General features: G+C 41.3%; 1 protein-coding gene across 1 annotated transcript in view; it reads left to right on the top strand.

Moving 5' to 3' along the window:
- The window catches only part of LOC124873382 (inactive N-acetylated-alpha-linked acidic dipeptidase-like protein 2), a 677,436-nt gene that overhangs the window by 452,810 nt on the left and 201,360 nt on the right, over positions 1–23,266 (top strand). Inside the window, exon 13 of the mRNA XM_047373999.1 lies at positions 22,969–23,121. Within this exon, the coding sequence (XP_047229955.1) occupies positions 22,969–23,121 (153 nt within the window). The remainder of the gene's footprint in view (positions 1–22,968; positions 23,122–23,266) is intronic.

Below are 23,266 nucleotides of genomic sequence, written 5' to 3'. Positions count from 1 at the left end.
GGGTTGAGGAGGAATATGATCCAATCCTGAAAGACTGTGGGCGATCGGTGAGAAAGTTCCAGTAGCAAGAATTTATCAGTCATTATGCTTGGAATAACACTGTTAAATGTTGAACTATAGTCAACAAAGAGCATCCTGACATACTTCCATGGGTAAGTGGCTAAGTGTGTGGTGCAGGGTGTAATTTATGCCATCCTCTGTATTTCTGTTTGCTCTATAAGCAAACTGATGAGGACCAAAGGTATGAGGGAGGTTGGCCTTGAGTTTATGAACAGTGAGCTTCTCAAAGCACTTCATGACTACAGACATCAGGGACACTGGTCTGTATTTATTTACAGCAGGCTGTTTGGGGACTGGGCTGATGATCGCAAAGAGGAATGATGAAATGCTTCAGAGATAGGTTGAATATCTTGGTGAGCACCTCAGCTAGCTGGTTAGTGTAGGCTTTAGTGCAGCTTTTCTTAGATTAACAGATTAACAGAGAGTGCCTCTCACTAACTCTGTTGGAACAGTAAAAACATATTGGCTGAAGGTCTGCTGGGTCAACATATCAGAATGAGGCCTTCGAAGTGAGCAAAGAAGTGATTCAACCCCTCTACAAGTGCTACATTAGATCTATAAATCATTTCAATGACCTCACTGGTCATACAGGGTAGCTGATTGGGATAAACACAAATGTGTTTTTTCACGTTGACCATGTCAGTGCAGACCTTGATGTAACCTTAGACTGCTTCTGTGTACCTTGAGAGGTCTTGGTGTTCAAATATGGATCAGTATGTAAGAGAAAAACAGTTTTACAGCTAATTGAGAGCCTCCTTTGGAAAAGGTTTTAATGGGCTTAATAATTGGCTTGGTCTTTTTGCTAAGGGGTATGTATTCTGGAATGAGGAGCAAGGAGACATGATAAGACAGACACAGAAATGGAAGAGGGAGGAATCTGTGGCACTGTTTTACATTACAGTACACATGGTCTAGTATATTCGCTCCTCTTGTTTGACACTGAACCAAACAAATATGGGGAGCACTCACCTTAAACAAGTGTGATTAAAATCTCCTGCTACAATAAAACACAATCAGGAAAGGCTTCTTGCTGTTTGCAGGTCTTGTCACAGAGAAGAGACAGAGCTGGGGCAGTATTTGCATCTTGAGGAATCTAAGTTGCTTTCAGAATATGAACTCTCTCTTGAGATATAATGGCCTACATATTTTAGATTTTGCCACCAAGTCAAGGAAGTAGTGTGTGTGTAAAGTCTGTACAGGACATTGGCAGATGCATTGTGAAAATATATTCGGAAAAAAAACAAACAGTTATTCAACACATGCAGGCAGGCGACCTTAGAGATCGATGTATAAAGTTCTGGAGGCCGGCAGCAGCGATGCAAGAACCTTGGAGACTGGCAACAAAGGCACAAGGAGATTCCACAGAGAACCTTGCCAGGTGGTCACCCAAGGAGCTTTGGAGACTGGAACCAACGTAGGAGCTCGGGAACAGGAATACAAGGCGGGCCCACTTGGACACCTTCATGAACTCAGGGACCGGAGCACAAGGTGGGTCTCAATGGACACCCACATCGGTAAACTTGGGAACTGGAGCATGAGGCAGGTCCCCCTGGATACCGTCATCGGGGACTTCAGCAGCTTTAGAGGAGAAGCGGGCATTGGGGCTCAGAGGCATCAACATCTGGAAAGGTTGAGCTGTGTTCCACCGAGTTGTGTCCCAGCCCTGGAGGCGGGTACACACGACTGGTGCACCGGCACATGTTGAGATGCTAGTCTGCCTTGGGGAATGTACTGTACATGGCTGAGAACGTGTCTGATATAATTTTAGCTGTGTTTATTCTGGTTCTCTGCAGCATGATGAACTATAATGGGTCTAAATGTTCTCAGATAGAGACAGGGTTGCCTCCAGCACTAAGTAATAAGTAACTGTTATATATGTATTATTGGCAAGTATGGTATTAAAATAAAAAAAGATCAGACACATTTAACTGTGTTGGAAACTATGTTTTAGGCTTTGTTGTTTTATTGATTTCAGCATATCAATAATCTGTCACTATAACTTCTAAACCAAATATGTTTTTTTTCCCCATCTTTTATTCATCCAAATCACATATTCAGTGGGCAAGGCCACCGAGACTTAACAAATACAGTAGTGGTCTGCACTGCTGAAACCAGATGTTGACATGAGTAGTTTAAGGTCAATTAGGATTACTGAAATGATATCCATTTTTTAAAAATCCCTAGGATGTTTATCTTTTTAGAATGCCCACTTTTATCCAAGCTATGACTTTCCTAGCTAATGTCTTGAGATGCTGCTTTAATATTTTCATGTAATGTTCTTTCCAAATGATACCATTTATATTGTGAAGTGCAACCACTTCAGTTTAACTTATCTCAAAGCACATGACATGTCTAAAAATATTAAAACGTTGTCTCTGGATGCATCTATAGACAGTAATATGGCTTTTTGTTGTTAGCAAAATGTCCTCTTCCTGTCTGAATCACCTTTCAGCACATGCCAGTATAGGCTCTCTGGAGCACATAGCATGACTCCTTCCTGAACAGTATGATAGCTGGACATTCTCGTGCTTTTTGCTTGTATATAAATGTTTGAGCAGATAACGTGGCACCTTCATGCATCTAGAAATTGTACCCAAGGATAAACTTGATTCAAAGAGGTCCACAATTCTCTTCCTTATATTTTGGCTAATTTCTTTTTTCATTTTCCCTTCATAACACTGAACATGATATATCTTCAGTGGATATTAACACATCTCATTATACCTTCAGCTTCTGGCCACAGGTAATGAAAGATACAAAAAAGGAGTGTATTTTTATAAAGTGTATGTAAATATCTGGTCTCTATAATAAATGATGATTGTTTCTTAGTTGTCAGACTTATTAACACCTTTTCTGCTTTGTACTGGGATTGCTGGGATTGACCATTATAGACAAATGTTTATGAAACTCATGTGAACCAATAATGTTCTTTGATAATGTCTAATTCAAAACAATGTCAGTTTTTGAACAGTGTGGTCCATTTTTACCACAACACTGTAAAGCAAGGAGTAAAAGTTGCAATCTGGTAAAGTTTTCTTAATTGTACTGTAGCTGAAGTTACATTTCTGCAGCTTCTGGTTGAAGGTATAATGAAGGATAAAATGGGATCAAACAAGAAGAGGAAATGCTAGGAGGCAAGTGTGGGAGATGGAATTGTTTTCAGATCCATATTACGTCTCAATAATTGTGGTTTAGATCAAATTGGGCTGTTTTGTATCTTTATCTTTTCTATCACTTAAGCTGGTGAATGATTTTTCCATGAAACTCAAATCCGCACAAGCGATAAAATCACTCACTTGTTTTGTTTAATGAATATGACAAGTTAATTAGCTGATATGAATTTGGGAGGAAGCCAAATACTCCCACATAAATCCAACAGGAGCTAAGTGCAACCAGGTGTCAAAGAGTTTGTATGTAAAGTAAGCATTGTTAATTGGTCGTAAAGTATTTAAAACCATTTACCTATGTTGGATTTAATTTATTATTTTTAGGACATCTTCATCTCAGACGGATTCAGGAAAATGACAACATGGAAAAGTCATTATGTACATATTTTCCTTTTACAAACAGAAAAAGAGAAAATTCTCAATTTGACTCTTTGTGTCAGCTCTTTTGTGCTTTTGTCTTCTTCTATCTTAATCTCACTTTATCTTTGCAACTTTCAAGTCACTTGTGGCACTTACTATCTTCTTAGTAAATGCTGTTTTTTACATTCTGTTTTAATACAATATGTCCATGACCTTGCCATATGCACTGTCTGACCAAAAAAAAAGTCGCCACCTGGATTTAACTAAGCAAATAGGTACGAGCACCACTACATCTTGAGCAGGCACAGTTACCTCTGATGAAAGATGTTGATGTTTCAGATGTACCAACAGGTAATGCAGATGTACCACAATGTCCGAATCCACATGAGAAAATCTTTGAAAAATCAGATTTGTGAGGGGAAAATAGCTCAGAAAGAAAACTTAATTTCCAAAAGCAAACATTTTATGGCAGAAGTTACTGCAACCATCGGCTCGGCTCTTGTAACTCCAGCCAAGAAAGCAAGCCAGAACTGTCAGGTGTGATGTAATGGAGGACCCCAGAATGCAGACGGCTAGGCATCTTAACTGTAAGTAAAATGGTTTTATTCTTGTACGGCAAATCTTTTAACAAGAGGCAGGAACAAAACAAAGACAGGCATAAGGGACAAACAGGAAAGGTATGATCCGTAATGTTTCCACGAGGAGTGAACAGAACTGATGTGTACAGATCCTTCTCAAAATATTAGCATATTGTGATAAAGTTCATTATTTTCCATAATGTCATGATGAAAATTTAACATTCATATATTTTAGATTCATTGCACACTAACTGAAATATTTCAGGTCTTTTATTGTCTTAATACGGATGATTTTGGCATACAGCTCATGAAAACCCAAAATTCCTATCTCACAAAATTAGCATATTTCATCCGACCAATAAAAGAAAAGTGTTTTTAATACAAAAAACGTCAACCTTCAAATAATCATGTACAGTTATGCACTCAATACTTGGTCGGGAATCCTTTTGCAGAAATGACTGCTTCAATGCGGCGTGGCATGGAGGCAATCAGCCTGTGGCACTGCTGAGGTCTTATGGAGGCCCAGGATGCTTCGATAGTGGCCTTTAGCTCATCCAGAGTGTTGGGTCTTGAGTCTCTCAACGTTCTCTTCACAATATCCCACAGATTCTCTATGGGGTTCAGGTCAGGAGAGTTGGCAGGCCAATTGAGCACAGTGATACCATGGTCAGTAAACCATTTACCAGTGGTTTTGGCACTGTGAGCAGGTTCCAGGTCGTGCTGAAAAATGAAATCTTCATCTCTATAAAGCTTTTCAGCAGATGGAAGCATGAAGTGCTCCAAAATCTCCTGATAGCTAGCTGCATTGACCCTGCCCTTGATAAAACACAGTGGACCAACACCAGCAGCTGACACGGCACCCCAGACCATCAGACCATCACTGACTGTGGGTACTTGACACTGGACTTCTGGCATTTCCTTCTCCCCAGTCTTTCTCCAGACTCTGGCACCTTGATTTCTGAATGACATGCAGAATTTGCTTTCATCCGAAAAAAGTACTTTGGACCACTGAGCAACAGTCCAGTGCTGCTTCTCTGTAGCCCAGGTCAGGCGCTTCTGCTGCTGTTTCTGGTTCAAAAGTGGCTTGACCTGGGGAATGCGGCACCTGTAGCCCATTTCCTGCACACGCCTGTGCACGGTGGCTCTGGATGTTTCTACTCCAGACTCAGTCCACTGCTTCCGCAGGTCCCCCAAGGTCTGGAATCGGCCCTTCTCCACAATCTTCCTCAGGGTCCGGTCACCTCTTCTCGTTGTGCCGTGTTTTCTGCCACACATTTTCCTTCCCACAGACTTCCCACTGAGGTGCCTTGATACAGCACTCTGGGAACAGCCTATTCGTTCAGAAATTTCTTTCTGTGTCTTACCCTCTTGCTTGAGGGTGTCAATAGTGGCCTTCTGGACAGCAGTCAGGTCGGCAGTCTTACCCATGATTGGGGTTTTGAGTGATGAACCAGGCTGGGAGTTTTAAAGGCCTCAGGAATCTTTTGCAGGTGTTTAGAGTTAACTCGTTGATTCAGATGATTAGGTTCATAGCTCGTTTAGAGACCCTTTTAATGATATGCTAATTTTGTGAGATAGGAATTTTGGGTTTTCATGAGCTGTATGCCAAAATCATCCGTATTAAGACAATAAAGGACCTGAAATATTTCAGTTAGTGTGCAATGAATCTAAAATATGAATGTTAAATTTTCATCATTACATTATAGAAAATAATGAACTTTATCACAATATGCTAATATTTTGAGAAGGACCTGTATATATGGAGCATGAACCAGGTGAAACGAGGAGACTGATTTGCTTAGTGCAGGTGGACCAAATGAGGTTGATTGAAAACAGACAGGAGAGAACAAAACATGGCTGGAGCAAAACAGAAATTCCAGGATACAAACTAATAAAAACATAACTAATAAACCAAACTAATAACTAATAGACCAAATTAAAGCATAACCAGAAACATGATCCAAAAACATAACTTTGCAAAACATTAACTTGAAGACAAAAACTAAAGCATAACCACGAAAACAATGAACAGAAGCATGATTCAAAACCTAACTAGAAATTAGACTAACAAAAACCCAAAAACACCCTCAAATCATGACAAGAACTTACTTTGAACATTGTGTACGGTATTTAGACATAGTAACTAGTGTTGGAACTCCTCAGTTTTCTATTTTATTTAAGAGAATTTGACAGTTGTTTTAAAGAGTAATCATGTCAGGTAGAGATTTCTTCCAACACCGCCTTTAGTGTACCAGTAGTTGGTTCTATTTACTGTGAATTTATTTCTTTATTCATTGCTTCCTCAGTCTGTGGGCTAGCAGTGGTTTAAAAGCTAACTGTCTGTTTGGTGTAGAAATCAAAATAAGGTATTATCCAGAAATGTATGATAGCCATGTTCCAGTTTAACGACATAGTGTCAATATACTTACTCTGGGAGATTATCTAGTTTCATCCTTTTACGTCTAAGTCCAGCAGGGCATTCAATGTAGCACACATGATTTTGTAGATTGAGTGATATTGAGTTGTGGGCTGAGATCTTCGAATGATTTTACTCTCCCCTTATCATAGCTGACAAAGAAATTAAATATTGATTCCCGGTGTGTGTCGACAGGCTGAAATTACCCATTCTCTGCCCTCCCTGCTCACTTGCTTATTCTATCTCTCCTCCCACTGCATTCCCATTTTTATGGCTCTCTTTTTTAATATTACCTCTCTGAAGGACTCTCTACTCACTATGACTGTTTCCCTTTCCCACTTAGAATTTTACTGGTTTGATGAAAAAAAAGAGAAAAGCTCCTCCTTAGTTGATAAATTGGTGGTTTATGCCTCTATATAACCCGACTTTGTGACCCAATCTTTTTATATATATATATATATATATATATATATATATATACAGGTCCTTCTCAAAATATTAGCATATTGTGATAAAGTTCATTATTTTCCATAATGTCATGATGAAAATTTAACATTCACATATTTTAGATTCATTGCACACTAACTGAAATATTTCAGGTCTTTTATTGTCTTAATACGGATGATTTTGGCATACAGCTCATGAAAACCCAAAATTCCTATCTCACAAAATTAGCATATCATTAAAAGGGTCTCTAAACGAGCTGTGAACCTAATCATCTGAATCAACGAGTTAACTCTAAACACCTGCAAAAGATTCCTGAGGCCTTTAAAACTCCCAGCCTGGTTCATCACTCAAAACCCCAATCATGGGTAAGACTGCCGACCTGACTGCTGTCCAGAAGGCCACTATTGACACCCTCAAGCAAGAGGGTAAGACACAGAAGGACATTTCTGAACGAATAGGCTGTTCCCAGAGTGCTGTATCAAGGCACCTCAGTGGGAAGTCTGTGGGAAGGAAAAAGTGTGGCAGAAAACGCTGCACAACGAGAAGAGGTGACCGGACCCTGAGGAAGATTGTGGAGAAGGGCCGATTCCAGACCTTGGGGGACCTGCGGAAGCAGTGGACTGAGTCTGGAGTAGAAACATCCAGAGCCACCGTGCACAGGCGTGTGCAGGAAATGGGCTACAGGTGCCGCATTCCCCAGACCTGGGCTACAGAGAAGCAGCACTGGACTGTTGCTCAGTGGTCCAAAGTACTTTTTTCGGATGAAAGCAAATTCTGCATGTCATTCGGAAATCAAGGTGCCAGAGTCTGGAGGAAGACTGGGGAGAAGGAAATGCCAAAATGCCAGAAGTCCAGTGTCAAGTACCCACAGTCAGTGATGGTCTGGGGTGCCGTGTCAGCTGCTGGTGTTGGTCCACTGTGTTTTATCAAGGGCAGGGTCAATGCAGCTAGCTATCAGGAGATTTTGGAGCACTTCATGCTTCCATCTGCTGAAAAGCTTTATGGAGATGAAGATTTTATTTTTCAGCACGACCTGGCACCTGCTCACAGTGCCAAAACCACTGGTAAATGGTTTACTGACCATGGTATCACTGTGCTCAATTGGCCTGCCAACTCTCCTGACCTGAACCCCATAGAGAATCTGTGGGATATTGTGAAGAGAACGTTGAGAGACTCAAGACCCAACACTCTGGATGAGCTAAAGGCCGCTATCGAAGCATCCTGGGCCTCCATAAGACCTCAGCAGTGCCACAGGCTGATTGCCTCCATGCCACGCCGCATTGAAGCAGTCATTTCTGCAAAAGGATTCCCGACCAAGTATTGAGTGCATAACTGTACATGATTATTTGAAGGTTGACGTTTTTTGTATTAAAAACACTTTTCTTTTATTGGTCGGATGAAATATGCTAATTTTGTGAGATAGGACTTTTGGGTTTTCATGAGCTGCATGCCACAATCATCCGTATTAAGACAATAAAAGACCTGAAATATTTCAGTTAGTGTGCAATGAATCTAAAATATATGAATGTTAAATTTTCATCATGACATTATGGAAAATAATGAACTTTATCACAATATGCTAATATTTTGAGAAGGACCTGTATGTTCGAGATTTCGGAAACATTCTAAGACCATCTGGCACAAGAAGACTTATACGGCTAACTAATCTTTCTACCACAATTTTACTGCAAACTATATATGGATAATGTTTGTAGTTCAACATTAAGTAACTTGCTGAGAACCAGAAAATGTTTAAAAGATAAACAGTTGTGGGTTTTTTTGACTCTCAGCTCTAAATAAGCACAGCAGAATGATTTCTAACATGACTGATGTATTCTGAGTTTTAAACGGCAGCCAGTTGCAGTTATCAGCAAACTTGTTCGGTAGCGCACTTGCTCACAAATGGAATTGTTCAGTAGTAGTTGTGCATTTATTTAATCACAGGCATTTATGTAAAGTGAGTTCAGATGAAGTTCATTCAATATCTTGCCTCTGCAGTAATGTTCCTGTAAAATGAACTACCAACAAATACAGCCATGAGGACAGGTACAATTCAGTACTCACAGAGCCATATGACATAATGGCTTTGAGAGAATGATTGTGGGTCTCTTGTTAGAAACCAAACAACTGCTGTGAACAGCAGATACATGTTTTATCAATTGTACTTCTATAAAATAGCGCCTTTCATTCAATTTGTAGCACAAACAACTCACAAAAACAAAGCAAACAAAATAATTCTGAGCTGATTTGGTGTAATTATATGGAAAGTTACATTTTAAAAAGGATTCTAATAGTTTTAGTTTCAATAGCAATGCTTATTCAGAAAAATCTGACAAAGTTAAGAAGAAAGTAATAATAATAAGTCCCATTTAAAATGTGAAAAGTGTCATTAGAGGAAGAGGAGACCAGGTCAAATTACATCAAAATGTAACTTTTTGGCCTGCAAGCAACAATTTATTGGATGGAATACTAACACTGTATATGGATGTAAGGATTGCTAACACCTTTAAGTCCCTTTTAAAAACCCATATTTTTAACTTGGCTTTTAATTCTAGTCAGCAGACATACCAGGCTGTTTTTGATCATTAGAGTTTAATTTTCTTTTTTCTTACCTACCGTTTTTATTTTATTTAGCTGGTATTGGTGTTTTTTGGTATTGTTAGTGTTTGTGTGTTTGAGTTTGATATTTCTTTTTTCTTTTTCTTTTTGGATCTTTGCAGCACTTTTGGTCACTTGGGTGTGCAAAGCACTCTATACATTAAGGTTGATTGACTGTACATCACCCTAAACATATTAACCCCACGATGAAACATGGAGGCGACATATTATACTGTGGGAATGCTTTTCTTCTGCAGGGACAGGGAAACTGTTTAGAGTTGATGGGAAAATGGATTTTCTAAAATCATGGCAATGCTGGAAGAAAACCCTTTAGAGACTGCAAGAGGCTTTAATGTTCACCTTCCCGCATCACTACAAGTCTAAATGACCACTGGTTTAGATCAAAGGATAGGTTTAGGGTTAGGGTTAGATTCATGGCCCATTTAAATTTCAAAACTAATTTTACCCATTGTAAAAATGTGACAAGAGTTCTAAATAGTTATTCAAATTGTTCTAGCCAAACTGTGTGAGCTTGATTTTGCAAATAATGGGCAAACATTAATGGAAATTATACTGCAATTTCAGCAGAGTGCCGTCTCTATCAGCTTTGTTCTACTGGAGACTGAAATATTTGCTGATTATTTTATTGCAAATCAGCTCAAGCACCATCAGCTTTGATGCAGAAAGTATTATTGGCACAGAGTCTCCACTGGAGTTAGATCTGAATTTTAACTAGAGCATTCTATTTTTTCAAGATTTTGTGGCGCTAGTGGCCCTCATTGACAGTACAGGAAAGTGACAGACGAGAAACGGAACACACCTCCCAATCATTTCATGTTAAATACATCTTTCATTCATTCGTGTAGTGATTTATTTTTTGGTCTAACCACAGCAGCTGTTGCCCTGCCTGCAGGAAATAGAGCAAACTTTGAGAAAGTATTCAACACAAAAACACATATTTGAAAGTGCAAAACATTTGTCATTGTGAAACAAATATGACAAAAGAAAGAAAATTTGAGTGTGCTAAAGGATTCATCTCTCCAGGGGGATGTCTCTGTAAGCTGGAAACATCTTCCCACTGGGAATTTGCCCAATTCTAAAGACAGAACTGCTTTATCTCCTTCAAGCTGAACAGATTCCACTGGAGCACAGCAAATTTACAGTCATACTACAGGTTTTCAATCTTCCTTAGGTCTGGGAATTGTTTTGGTCATTGTTCAAAAGCTATTACTAGGCCAAGACATAAAAAAAAATTAAAAAAAACTTTTTTGCCCTGAAACAAAGTTTTGCATTTGCAGTATTGTTTAAACCAGTGTCATGCTGAACAGCGAATCTGTCTGAGTTTAACTTGCTCAGAAGCTTGAAAAAGATTTGCTTATGAAATCTGACTCTAAAGCACCTTTCAGGTTTGTTGTGACAAAGGCAACAGTGCTACCAACTGTGCCACCGTGCAGCCCTTGTATTGAAGATGTATTAATTAATTAATTATTTTATTTATACATCTATCTACTCTTTAGGTCCATCTATGTCCTCTTTGTTACGTCTATTACTAAAATCCACCATACATGTTCCTTGTAATCGTGCTGTATGGAATTTGAATGGATTTTGAATTTTCAGTGATGTGTTTTAATTCCTTATCGGTTAGCTTCATTTAAACTATAATAGTACTCTTTCCTGCTCTGTTCACATAGAGTTCTCGCAATCTTTTTGAGGGGTTAATTGGAAACGTTTGGCATTAAAGGTATCATTTACTGCCCTTCATTCGCTTTGACTGGGAGCCTGTCACCACAGCTGTTAATGTTAAGAGAGCAGCAGCCATTAGAAATTATAAACTAGAACAGACTGACAATGTGACATTGACAGTGGCGACAATGATTGGACACCAGAGCTCTCTCCCCTTTGACAAACCTTGATAAAAGAAAACTCTAATTAAATGCAATGGGCCAAAAGAACATTGTGATATGCAGGGGGCTCAGAGGATGTGGACAGTAGAGATAAGACTTCAGTTGATTGACTGTTGCAGTCTGTTTGCTTCCGCTACCCACTGTAGTTTGAACAATTTCTGTTACAGCAGCTGTGTTGCTCTTTCAATTACAGAACAACAGCAGACAGCATCCAGTCCTGCTGATAGGCTGTGTGTTAACACTGCTGTGACAGAAGCTTGAAGTCAGCAATTAGCCACAACACTACCCTCACCACATCCTAGATTCTCCTAGCACTGCATCCTATTTGGCTCTTTTTAGACTTGTAGTTAAGATTTCTGTATAGTGGTAAGCCTTTACACAATTCAAAATATCTTGTTAAAAGCAAAAATGTTTTATTTAAACTGTTCGTTTTCCTTGTCGACTACACTACCAACATAATGTGGAGATAACTGACCAAATATCTATACATATGAAGTTGGGGCTGTCCTTAATATTATGATTGGATATGTAATGCATCCAATAAAGAGTGCCAATAATAAAAACATATTGGGTTTTAAAAATCCACTCATTTGTTATAAAAGCCTGGGTTCTAATCTCAGTCATGTTGTTTTGTGTGGGGGCTGTTGGTTTGCTTTGGTGTGAACCTCTACCTACCTATTCCATCACATGATTAAAGCGTTTTTCTTGTGACCATTTTGTTTCAATCAGAACTTTGTAAATTTATATGAATGAAGCTATCCATTCTCTATTTCGTTGTTCTGTACAAACAATCTTTGAAGAATACAAAGATTATGCACATTGTATCCATCCAACTACTGTGTTTCTGCTTTATGTTTCAATAGCACAGTAAGATACAATATGTTGCCTTAGGGAAACAATATTCATTCATTCATCAAGTTTAGTCTAATTTCACCCCTGCATATGCAGTTTTTTCAAGTAGGCTGCTACAGATGTTTTATACATTTGAAACATTTCAAAAATACTTTATTAATCCCAAAGAGAAATTAAATGTTGTTGTTGCCCGTATTATGAAGGTTTCTACTAAGAGCCATTGTAGATGCTGATGGCTGAGGGCAGAAAGGATCTCCTGTAGTGGTCTGTCTTACAGTAGCTCTGTAGAAGCCTTTGACTGAAGACACTCTGTTGTTGGAAGAGGATGCTCAGGGTTCTCCATAATATTCTTCATTTTATGAAGAATCCTTCTTTGGATAATGATCTCCAGATGTTCCAGAGGAGTCCCCAGAACAGAGAAAGCCTTCTTTGTTAGTTTGTTTAACTTTTTTTTGAGCTTGTTGGAGTGGACGGTGGTGACAGTGGTAGGAGTTCGTCCTGTAACCAATGGGTTGCTAATTCGAATTCCCGCTCGGTCTGTCTCAGTCGTTGTGTCCTTGGGCAAGACACTTTACCCTCCTTGCCTGCTGATGGTGGTCAGAGGGCTCTCTGTTGCCTGTGTAGCAGCCTCACTTCTATCAGTCTGCCCCAGGGCAGCTGTGGCTATAGTGTAGCTCACCACTGTCAGTGTGTGAATGAGTGGATGACAGATTGTAGTGTAAAGCGCTTTGGGTCACTGGGGACTTGATAAAGCGCTACACAAGTGCAGGCCATTTACCATTTACCATTTTTAAGTCCCTGGCTCTGATGCTGGTAATCCAGCAGATGATGGCAGAAGAGATCACACTCTCCACAACAGACTTATAGACAACATGCAGCATTTTGCTGCAAACACAGAAGGACCTAAGAACAACAGTCTGCTCTGTCCCTTAAAGATATTCCAACATGCTGCCACCTTGAGCGGTGCAAGTCTAATTTTCAAAATGTTCTGTGACCAGACCTTCACACCTCTAAGATGCCAGACATACAGTACATATGTGCCACTGCTAAATTGATGGAGCTCAAATGGTGCTTAAATGTAGCAGCAACAGCCTAAACTGTGCAGTTGTTCTGTCTGCATTGATAAAGACTCAATCATCCCTACATGACAAATGCTTGAAGCGACTCCAGCTAACAGCAGCCTGACCTTCTAATTAACTAATTAGTTGACCAATTGAAGGCTGTCACATTGTGTTCAAAGCATAGGACTTTCATCCCAAGATGGTTGATTATTCCTTACATATACAGAAAAAAGAAGCACTGGAAAGAAGGGCTTTACCTGGGAAACATGAAATATGGGGTGAACACGCAGACTAGAAGGAAAACGAAGACGAAGGGCAGAAAGACTGATGACGGACTCAATGACATAGGGACCAATAAAGCGGGGGGGCAGTTTCTTAGAGACTGCCATTAGAGGTATGTCCCGAGAGATATGTCCCGAGAGGATAACCAAACCTTCTGGCCAGGATGGTACACAGGGGCCGGCAGCCTTCTGAGGTCGGCATATTTCTTATTTTGGTCTGCGGTGCGGAGGAAAGCCTGGGAGGCAGTGCACCAGACCCATTTACAACAGCAAACATGGTGGCGAATGGAGGTAACTGCAATTTCCTTCTCGTCTGCAGAAAACCAAGGCGTTGATAGCCGATAGAGGCCTCAAATGGTGAGAGGCCTGTACCTGACGAAACGTGTGACTTTATGGCATATTCAACCCAAGGTAGGCAAATGCTCCAGTCCAGAGGATTTGTAGCCGACAAGCACCTGAGAATGGCCTCCATCTGCTGGTTCATACGCTGAGTCTGTCCATTAGATTGGGAGTAGTAGCCAGAGGTCAGGGAGGTCTTGGCCCCGAGAGCCAAACAAAACTGTTTCCATACACGAGATGTAAACTGAGGCCCTCGATCCGACAATATTTCCTGAGGAATGCCATGAAGGCGAAAAACATGATGTACTGAAAAGCTGTCTGAAAAGCTGACGGGAGCTTCTTTAAGGGGACGAGGTGACAGGCTTTAGAAAAGCAGTCTACAACAGAGAGAATGGTCGTCATCCCTTTAGAGATGGGCAAACGGGTAACAAAGTCAAGGGCAATGTGTGACCAGGGGTGCTTAGGAATGCTATGTGGTTGGAGTAAACCAAAAGGTGACTGGTTGCCTGGCTTCTGCCTAACGCAGATTGAGCTTGCTTGTACATATTTCCCTGACGTCTTTAAGAAGAGATAGCCACCAAAATCTCCTAGAAATAAGAGAAATTGTTTGGCTAACCCCTGGGTGGCCAGAAAATCCTGACAGACGTTGGAACCAAAACCTTATTTGGGGGACCCGTGCCTGGGTCAGGTTCGAGCCGCTTGGCCTGATAAACTAGGTCCTCAATCTCCCTATCCAAAGCCCCAAAGGTCCAATGAGGAGGAACGATTGGCACAGCCTCTTTCACAGTGTTATCTGGGAAGTACAGTCGGGACAGAGCATCAGGCTTAAAGTTCTTAGAACCTGGCCTATAGGAAATGGAAAGATCGAAACAGGAAAAAAAAAAATTGACCAGCGTGATTGGCGTGGATTCAGTCTCTTAGCTGACTGTAAATAGGCCAAATTTTTGTGGTCAGTCCATACCAACACAGGGTGTTTAGCACCATCAAGCCAATGCTGCCATTCCTCCAGGGCCAGTTTAATTCCTAACAACTCCCTGTCCCCCACATCATAGTTCTGTTCAGTGTTGCTGAGCCGTCGAGAAAAAAAGGCGCATGGATGAAGTTTTCCATCCGTGGGGGACTGCTGAGAAAGGAATGCTCCTACGCCTGTTTCAGAGGCGTCTACCTCCAAAATACACTGCCGGGAGGAATCTGGGTGAATCAAGATGGGAGTCTGTGAGAACCTTTCTTTCAGAGCAGAAAAGGTTTCGTCAGCCTCAGGTGTCCAGGAGAACACAATGTTCGTGGAGGTCAATGCAGTGAGCGGGGCAGCCATCTGACTAAAGTTCTTAATGAATCTGCGATAGACGTTTGCAAAACCTAAAAACGAGGACTGCCTTGATCTTCTCTGGGTCCAAGCGAATCTGTCCACCCTCAAGAATGAATCCCAAAAATGTGACTGATTTCTTATGAAAGTCACATTTTTCAGCCTTCACAAACAACCGGTTCTCCAACAGTCTAAGCGGTGCTTCTCAATATCCTTAGAATAAATCAGAATATCATCGAAAACAAACATTGAACAAAATCCCTGAGGACGTCAATGACGAGCGACTGAAACACTGCTGGTGCATTACAGAGGCCAACGGGCATCACCAGGTATTCAAAATGTCCCAGAGGAGTTTTAAATGTAGTCCTCCACTCGTCCCCCTGGCAGATCCTGACTAAATGGTAGGCATTTGTAAGATCTAATTTAGAAAAGATTATAGCACCATGAACCGGCTCAAAAACCGAGGTAAGGAGTGGGAGCAGGTATTTATTCTTAACTGTAATCTGATTAAGTCCCCTGTAGTCAATACATGGGCAAAGGGATCCATCCTTCTTACCCACAAAGAAAAACCCAGCTCCGAGTAGAGATGATGAGGGGTGAATAATGCCGGCAACTAAAGACTCATTAATATAGTTCTCCATAGCTTTCCGTTCGGGTCCGGAAATGTGGTACAGCCTACTGGCTGGCAGGGGAGCGCCATGAAGTAAATCAATGGCGCAGTCATAAGGTCTGTGCGGGGGCAGAGTTAAAGCCTTAACTTTACTGAAGACTAGTTTTAGGTTATGGTAATCAGTGGGGATGAGCAAAAGATTAGTAACTTCACTCTCAGCAGGAACAATGTCAGCAGGAAGTGGAGCAACAGCTGACTGAAGGCACGAGGAAAGGCAACTAGTGGACCATGAGTCGACTCGGCTATCAGACCAGTTAATATGGGGGTTGTGTTTCTGTAGCCAAGGGAAGCCTAAATAGAGCAATAGGAAACACAAAAAAAGATATCTCCTCCCTATGATTTCCAGACAATACTAAAGTTAGAGGTTTGGTTCGATGGGTTATGCATTGTAATTTCTGCCCATCCAAGGCTGAAACTAACTGTGGTGTGGGAAGAGACTCAGTCTCAATCTGGGCCTCATTTACCGATCTCTGGTCTATAAAGGTTTTGTTCACTCCCAGAATCGATCAGAGCGGAGAGGTTCTGTATATGACGGTTGAATATTAAAGAGGCAGGCAAACTAAGTCTGGGGGCAAAAGGATAATTTAAACGGTCTGCCATTTCCCCCTCTACTACTGATGGACCCAATATTTTGGTCCTGTGGGGAAAATAGGGCAGTTGGCTAGGAAATGCTCAGGAGAGCCACAGTACAAACACCGATTGGTCTGATGGTCTGTCTCTCTTCAGAAGAGAGATGAGTACGCCCAACCTGCATAGGTTCAGCCTCAGAGGTCTGTGCTGAAGAAGAGGAACGTATACCTAAGGAAACCTGGCTGGGGGGTTGAGTCTTACCAATGCTATGATCTAGTCAGGACCTCTTTCTCTCTCTGATACAATTATCAAGTCTACTTGCTAAGTTGATTAGCTCATTAAGAGTCTTGGGTCAATCTATTTAAAGCTAATTCGTCTTTGAGAGGCTCATTTAAAGCCTGAAAAAATGCCGTTTTAAGGGCACAATCTTCCCACCCAGAGGCTGCTGCTAGGGTTCGGAAATCAATTGAAAAGTCAGAAACTGACTAGCTCCTTTGTCTTAAAAACCATAATTTACGGGCTGTAGCAGTCTGGTCAATTTCACTAGAGAAAACCTGCCTAAATTCCTTCCCAAACTCTGAAAAAGTGCTACCAAAATTCCTGCAGTCAGAAAAGCATGCTTCTGCCCATCTTAACGCTTTACCCTTTAGTAGCCCCAATACATAGGAAATCCTGACATGATCATGTGGGAAAGACTGTGTGGATCGGTTGAAAACAAGCATACGTTGCAAAAGGAAACCCTTGCAATCTCCCGTCTCCCCGGAATATTTCTCTGGGGGGAATTGACATCACGAGAGTGCGGAAATTGCTGAGAGACCGGTGGGGCTGTAGTGCCCTCTGTGACCGGAGCGGTAACAATGCTTAGTGTGTGTTGTAGCATAGAGGCTAACTGCTCGATCTGTTGGTTAGTCTGTCTTTGCTGCTCGGCAAGGGACCGGAGAGTGGAGTCGTGAGCTTGAATTTGATGGAATTGTTTGGAAAGGGTTCTCCTGAATGCCTCTGCTGGGTCAGGTTGGCCAGAGTGTTCTGTCATAGTTTTACAGACAGATTTGACCCACATGCAGTAAGCATTCAGGAGACAGATAAGGTTTTAACAAATATTTTTTTTACAGGGAACTTGGTGGTACGGGAGGAACCGGAACCCGGAAACCAGCTGCAAGGTAAGTAGAGCTGGTAAGTAGAAGTGAATCTCAGAGTGTATCTTTTACTAAATAACAAATCTGTCTTACTGGGAATGAGGAGTGATCCGCCAGGAGGGGGGGAGCGACAATGAAGCTGCACACAGATGAGACTGGAGCTGGTAGGTACTTGACACAAGTTGTTGGGCACTGAGGTTCTGGTGGTGGTTCTGCAGAGAAGGAGGGTGGACAGGGTTCACTTGAGGAGGTTCGTGGTTGATCCAGACAGGAAGCTGTCAGCCAGTTGTTGGTAGACGAAGGGAGCAGGAAATATCCAAAGGCGAAGTCAGGTTCAGGTATACAGCCTGCGAAGGAGCACATACAAAGTTACATAGGGCAAAGAACAAAGCAAGAATTACTTGTGGCTTGAGCTTATACCACTGAGGGCAACACTCTGGCAATGAATTGCTGGGAGCCTCTGTCTTAAATACCCTCCAAGGATGATTAAGGAAATAGGGAACACCTGTCACCTCTCCTCACGGTCTCCAGTGCCACCTAGAGGTGGCAAGTGTTCGTTGGCCAACGAGAGAGAATAAATGACATCCCCTCGGGACTCTTCTCCAGGTGATGCTTCAGATGTTGGTAACCGAACCCGGTCTCCAGCTGAAAAGCGGGGTGTTCAAAATGGAGGCCCTTTTATATAGCATCTTGTCACGTCAGACTTGGGACGCCTCGTAATATCAGTCGTAGTGTTTGACGGGATATGTCGGAGCGGACTGTCCTGGATACAAAATGGCCGATGCCGATGGAAAGGCATAGTGACGTCCCGTGCAAGTAGTCCAATATTCAGCAAACAAGTGGTCCAACACCTGTAAATGGAAATGTGCACTGGTCTGAGTGCTGAGGAGCAGAAAATGCACGTGAATCATCTAAGGGGCATCTCATTCTCACTAAAAAAGAAAACAGTGTCGGATCAGCAGAATAATTCTGAACAAGTCAGTTTTGATGACTCAAAAGATGGACAAGCTTGAGACAATCACCCATGTCAATAAATAGTTGCGTCAAGTTGTGTGTAATTGTGGAACGATGGCAGCTAATGCACACCTGGAGAATATTGCTGATGACAGAAGTCGGAGGGAGTATTTCTTTTCAGAGATCATACTGACCTGCTGGTACATAATGATGCATGGCTTATTAGCCAGTCTAGATTGCCCAGGGAAATTATTTAGGAGCTCTGCATGAAGCTGGCCTCGGTGTTGCAGAGGGAAACCAGGAGGAACCCTGTGTCGCTGGTGCCAGTTCCATTTTCAAACTATGCTGTGGTCCTTTCAACTGGAGTTTTCAAGAGGGAGCTGACGGACAGGTTGGGTATTTAACAGTCATCCCTGAGCTGGGCCATGCCAGCCATATGGGGCGGCCTAGGGTTAGAGTTAGGCTCAGATATATAAAGTTCCCCTAAACTGTGGCACTCATTTGCAGCAAGGGGCCGGTTTCTGAATGTAATCAGAGCTTTGGACTGCATCGATACTCCTATAAGGGCTCCATCTGTACATGAATATGCTTTTATTAATAGAAATTTCATTCAGTATTTGTGCAACCTATTTGTGCTGCACAAATGTGTCTCACAAATGGAATGGCATGTTGACCTCCTCAACTCATTACTCCTTTATACTATAATGCACGATGGCTGGCTTCTAGGTATTTTTCTATTTGTTTATTTGACGTCCTGAATGGTTGTAAACATTAAAAGTAATTCACATAGTGTGTGTGGTGACAGTCTTCCTAATAGAAATATGGGAGGCATATTCACCTCATTACAGTGATCAGCATTGATCTATGATTAAGCTTGTAGCGGTATTATGGAATCAAGAGTTTGAAACATTCTTTCTGGGGTGCCAGCCAGGTCTCTCTCCTGACTTATTTATTCGGCAATCCAAAACCCCGCACAAGGGAGAAAAAAAACAGAGACATGCTCATCACCCGAAACATTGATGGAGAATCACCCAACAACCACAATTTAATTGTCCCCAGCAAAAAACAACAAAAATCAATAATAGTCTATACAATAAGAATTAACTCAGTTCAGTCAATTTCATTTCAAACAAAAATAAGCCGGTCCAAGCTTTTCCTCTCGCCAGTCCAATCCATCCAAAAAACTAATAGAAGAAAGAACTCCATTTCGTGTTTTTTATACACGCACAAGGAAGCAAAACAAACACTGTGCTCAGCGGCACATAAAGTTAGGCAAGCTGTATCAGCATCTTTAAGCTGACAGGTTGTTTTGTCACTCACGGTACCGGCGTTTTGAAACACTCGATCCAAATGGTGAGCTTTTGATGTGAGCCAGACGAACTCTCAGGTAATCCAAGATCTGCTGCTGTTGTCTCACGAACTGTCAATGCCACACACTCCACTGCCACGCATCAGTTCTCCCAGCGGCGTTCCAACCGAAAAACAACGCTTTTTGCGCCGGAGGACGCACGTCATAAAAAAAGAAATGGGCGTGGAGGTGAACAAAATGCGTGTCCAATCAGGCCGCCACAAGCTTACTGCAGCAGCTAGACAGCACCATTTACAGGTCCTTCTCAAAATATTAGCATATTGTGATAAAGTTCATTATTTTCCATAATGTAATGATGAAAATTTAACATTCATATATTTTAGATTCATTGCACACTAACTGAAATATTTCAGGTCTTTTATTGTCTTAATACGGATGATTTTGGCATACAGCTCATGAAAACCCAAATTCCTATAACACGCATCCGTGATCAACTCAAAACAAACAAAAAAAACGTAAACTTCTCATGCGTCCAACAGGGGAAAATATGAAGAACTCTTTAGTCAACTGAATCAACAAGGAGGAAAATTCATCTCCTTGGAAATAAAAACCCTGTGGGTTTTTTACCTACGCCGGGTGTCGGCGGGATCTTCGATCAGTATATGAATCTCCTGACCTTCTTGTATCAGACAGATTTCCAGCTTTCAAGCTCTTCCGGGAATTGCCGTGTGGAGGAAAAGCTTTTCTCTCTCCAGATATGCGCCTCCTATGCGTCGTACCATGAGACATGCTGGAAATGATAACGAAAGTTTATTTTTCGTGGATTTTATAATCCCGGGTGACGTCATGGAGCTGCGCATGTCGAACTGCCCAACCAAAATGGATGACCCCAGCGAGGTGTTTCATAGACGGATCCGCTGACGTGAAGCCATTTTGTACAGAGTGAGGAAAGATCACACCCCTGACAGGTGGATCACCAGCTTCTGAGATGTGAAGTGAACAGTGGTTTATTGTTGTTGTTTGTGCAAAGCAGCTCGGTCTGCACACACGTCCTCAAATAAACGGATGTAAGAAGTGACAGTTTCAGCAGGTTCATCCAGGTTTGTGTCCCTATCTGTGCAGTTAAAGTAGGCCTGTAAGTTTGGCTTTGACTCCTCAGTTTACTTTCTAACATTTCTAAGGACAGGCACAGGAGTTTTTGTCTATAAGTTAGAATGAAATGAAGCAGACAGTGATAATATAGTGTCAGATGTGCATGGGGAACTACATGGTATGCTTCTCTTAAGACTGCGTAACAGTGGTCCAGTATGTGTGTGCCTCTGATGGGACACTTTACATACTGTTTGTATTTTGATAGTTCGTTCAAGAGGTCTGCGCTGTTAAAATCCCTGAGAACGATGATGAGTGAGAACCTGGACTGGTCTTCTGTTGTAGAACCTCTGCTTCAAGATTCAATGTGTAGTACATTTTGAGATGGAATTCCATATACCTTATTTGCCACAAGTGCTCATTTGAGCTACTTTTATATAATCTTGAACCAGTCTGCTCATCATCCTCTCTCTGAGCTCTGACATCAACGATTTGATGCCTGCCAATTTTGATGCCTAAATGTCAAAATGCTGCTATATGACTGACTAACTTATTTGTGACAATAAGGAGTTTAACAGATGTGCCTAATAAAGTGGCTGGTAAGTGTACATGCACTATACTTGATAATTCAAGGACATCACAGGATTTCACAAAATGTGCCTGATTTCTTTATATTTCAACCCAGGTTTAAATTTTCAAATTCATCCATCCATGCACACATCTGCTATATCTGCTTAATTTGAGCAGGGTCATGAGAGTGCAACCTATACAGGTCACCAGTCCATCACAGGTCAAATCACACACACAAACACACACACTCACACACACGCTCTCTCTCTCTGTCTCTCTCTTTTGTCTTACTATATATTGTTAGGACCTTGCATTGACTGCTACTGGTTTCCAATCATTCTTAGCCCTTTCTATGGTCTAACCCTGACCCTACCCCTAACCATAACCAGTACATACCTAATCTAAACTCAATTCACACCTTAACCCTAAACCTAACCCATGGCAAAATACCAAGTGAGGACCATGAAAATGTCCTCCTTTTACAACACTCAGACGCACAAACAGGAGCATACACACTCACACACACATACATACACACACACACACCTTCGCATACTCAAACCTAAAGGCCATTTACAGTGACAGTTAAACCTAAAATGTATATTTTGTGGACCATGGGAGTTAGCTGGATTGCATAGAGCAACCATGGATGCATGGGGAGAACACGTATGCATGCTTCATTTAAACCAGGTTCCTTCTTGCTACAAGCACAAACAACTTTACCACGGTGCAGCCCATACATAGAGACATACATGGAAAAATAAGAAACCATTTAAGGAGGTTTCTCCCTTTTTATTTGTTATCATACTATTTCAGAAATAAATGATGATGATGTTTAATATTATTATTATTATACCAATTTAAAGTTTTTTCTGGTTTTGTAAATAATAGTGGGTTGTCAAATAGTCAAATTTGTAAAACATGAAACACTCTCAGCAAATGTTAGTCATTTATTTGGCAATTTTAGCAGGTTAAAGCGAATGCTAAGTTTTGCTAAAGGTGCACTTAGGTACTGCCTTAAGTGTAAAGTTAAATTGTGTGTCGAGGGTCAAGATAATTAGAAAGATAACCCCATTAATGTAAAACAGGCTGTTTGTAGATTTACATTTGTACAGATTTGCCAATAAGCTCAATAATTTTCTGATTTTGGGTTAGGGTTAGGGTTAGGTTAACCCTAACCCTATAACACAACCTGACTAACCTTTGTACCTATTATTTTGGTTTATTTTCTGGTGCTTTCTCCTCTTTCCATCAGTTTGATTCTCTAATATATATTTCTCTAATGTTTACTCATTTCTTAGAGACAATTACTGAGTTGCATCCGTGGAGGAAATTGCCCTGGACCCAACGTCAGCTCTTTGCAGTTGCCTGGAGATGTAAGTTTCTTTGCAAATGAGCTGGCTGTGCCCACCATGGAATTCGCCTTCGGGCAGACGAAAGCAGAGAGTACAGAGGTACGGTAACCTAAAACACCTACTGTCTTTACATTGTTTTGACCAATTCGATTGCTGTCACTTTTTGTTTAGATGCACATCTTACATAAAGTGATGTTCAACAGTAAATGAGTTTGTGTCCAAAATGATTCAGAAAGGGGATCGT

Source organism: Girardinichthys multiradiatus, chromosome 9, assembly GCF_021462225.1.
Source record: "Girardinichthys multiradiatus isolate DD_20200921_A chromosome 9, DD_fGirMul_XY1, whole genome shotgun sequence".
NCBI classification, from domain to species: domain Eukaryota; kingdom Metazoa; phylum Chordata; class Actinopteri; order Cyprinodontiformes; family Goodeidae; genus Girardinichthys; species Girardinichthys multiradiatus.
The sequence above is the reverse complement of the archived record's forward strand: the minus strand, read 5'-3'. Positions and strand labels throughout refer to the sequence as shown.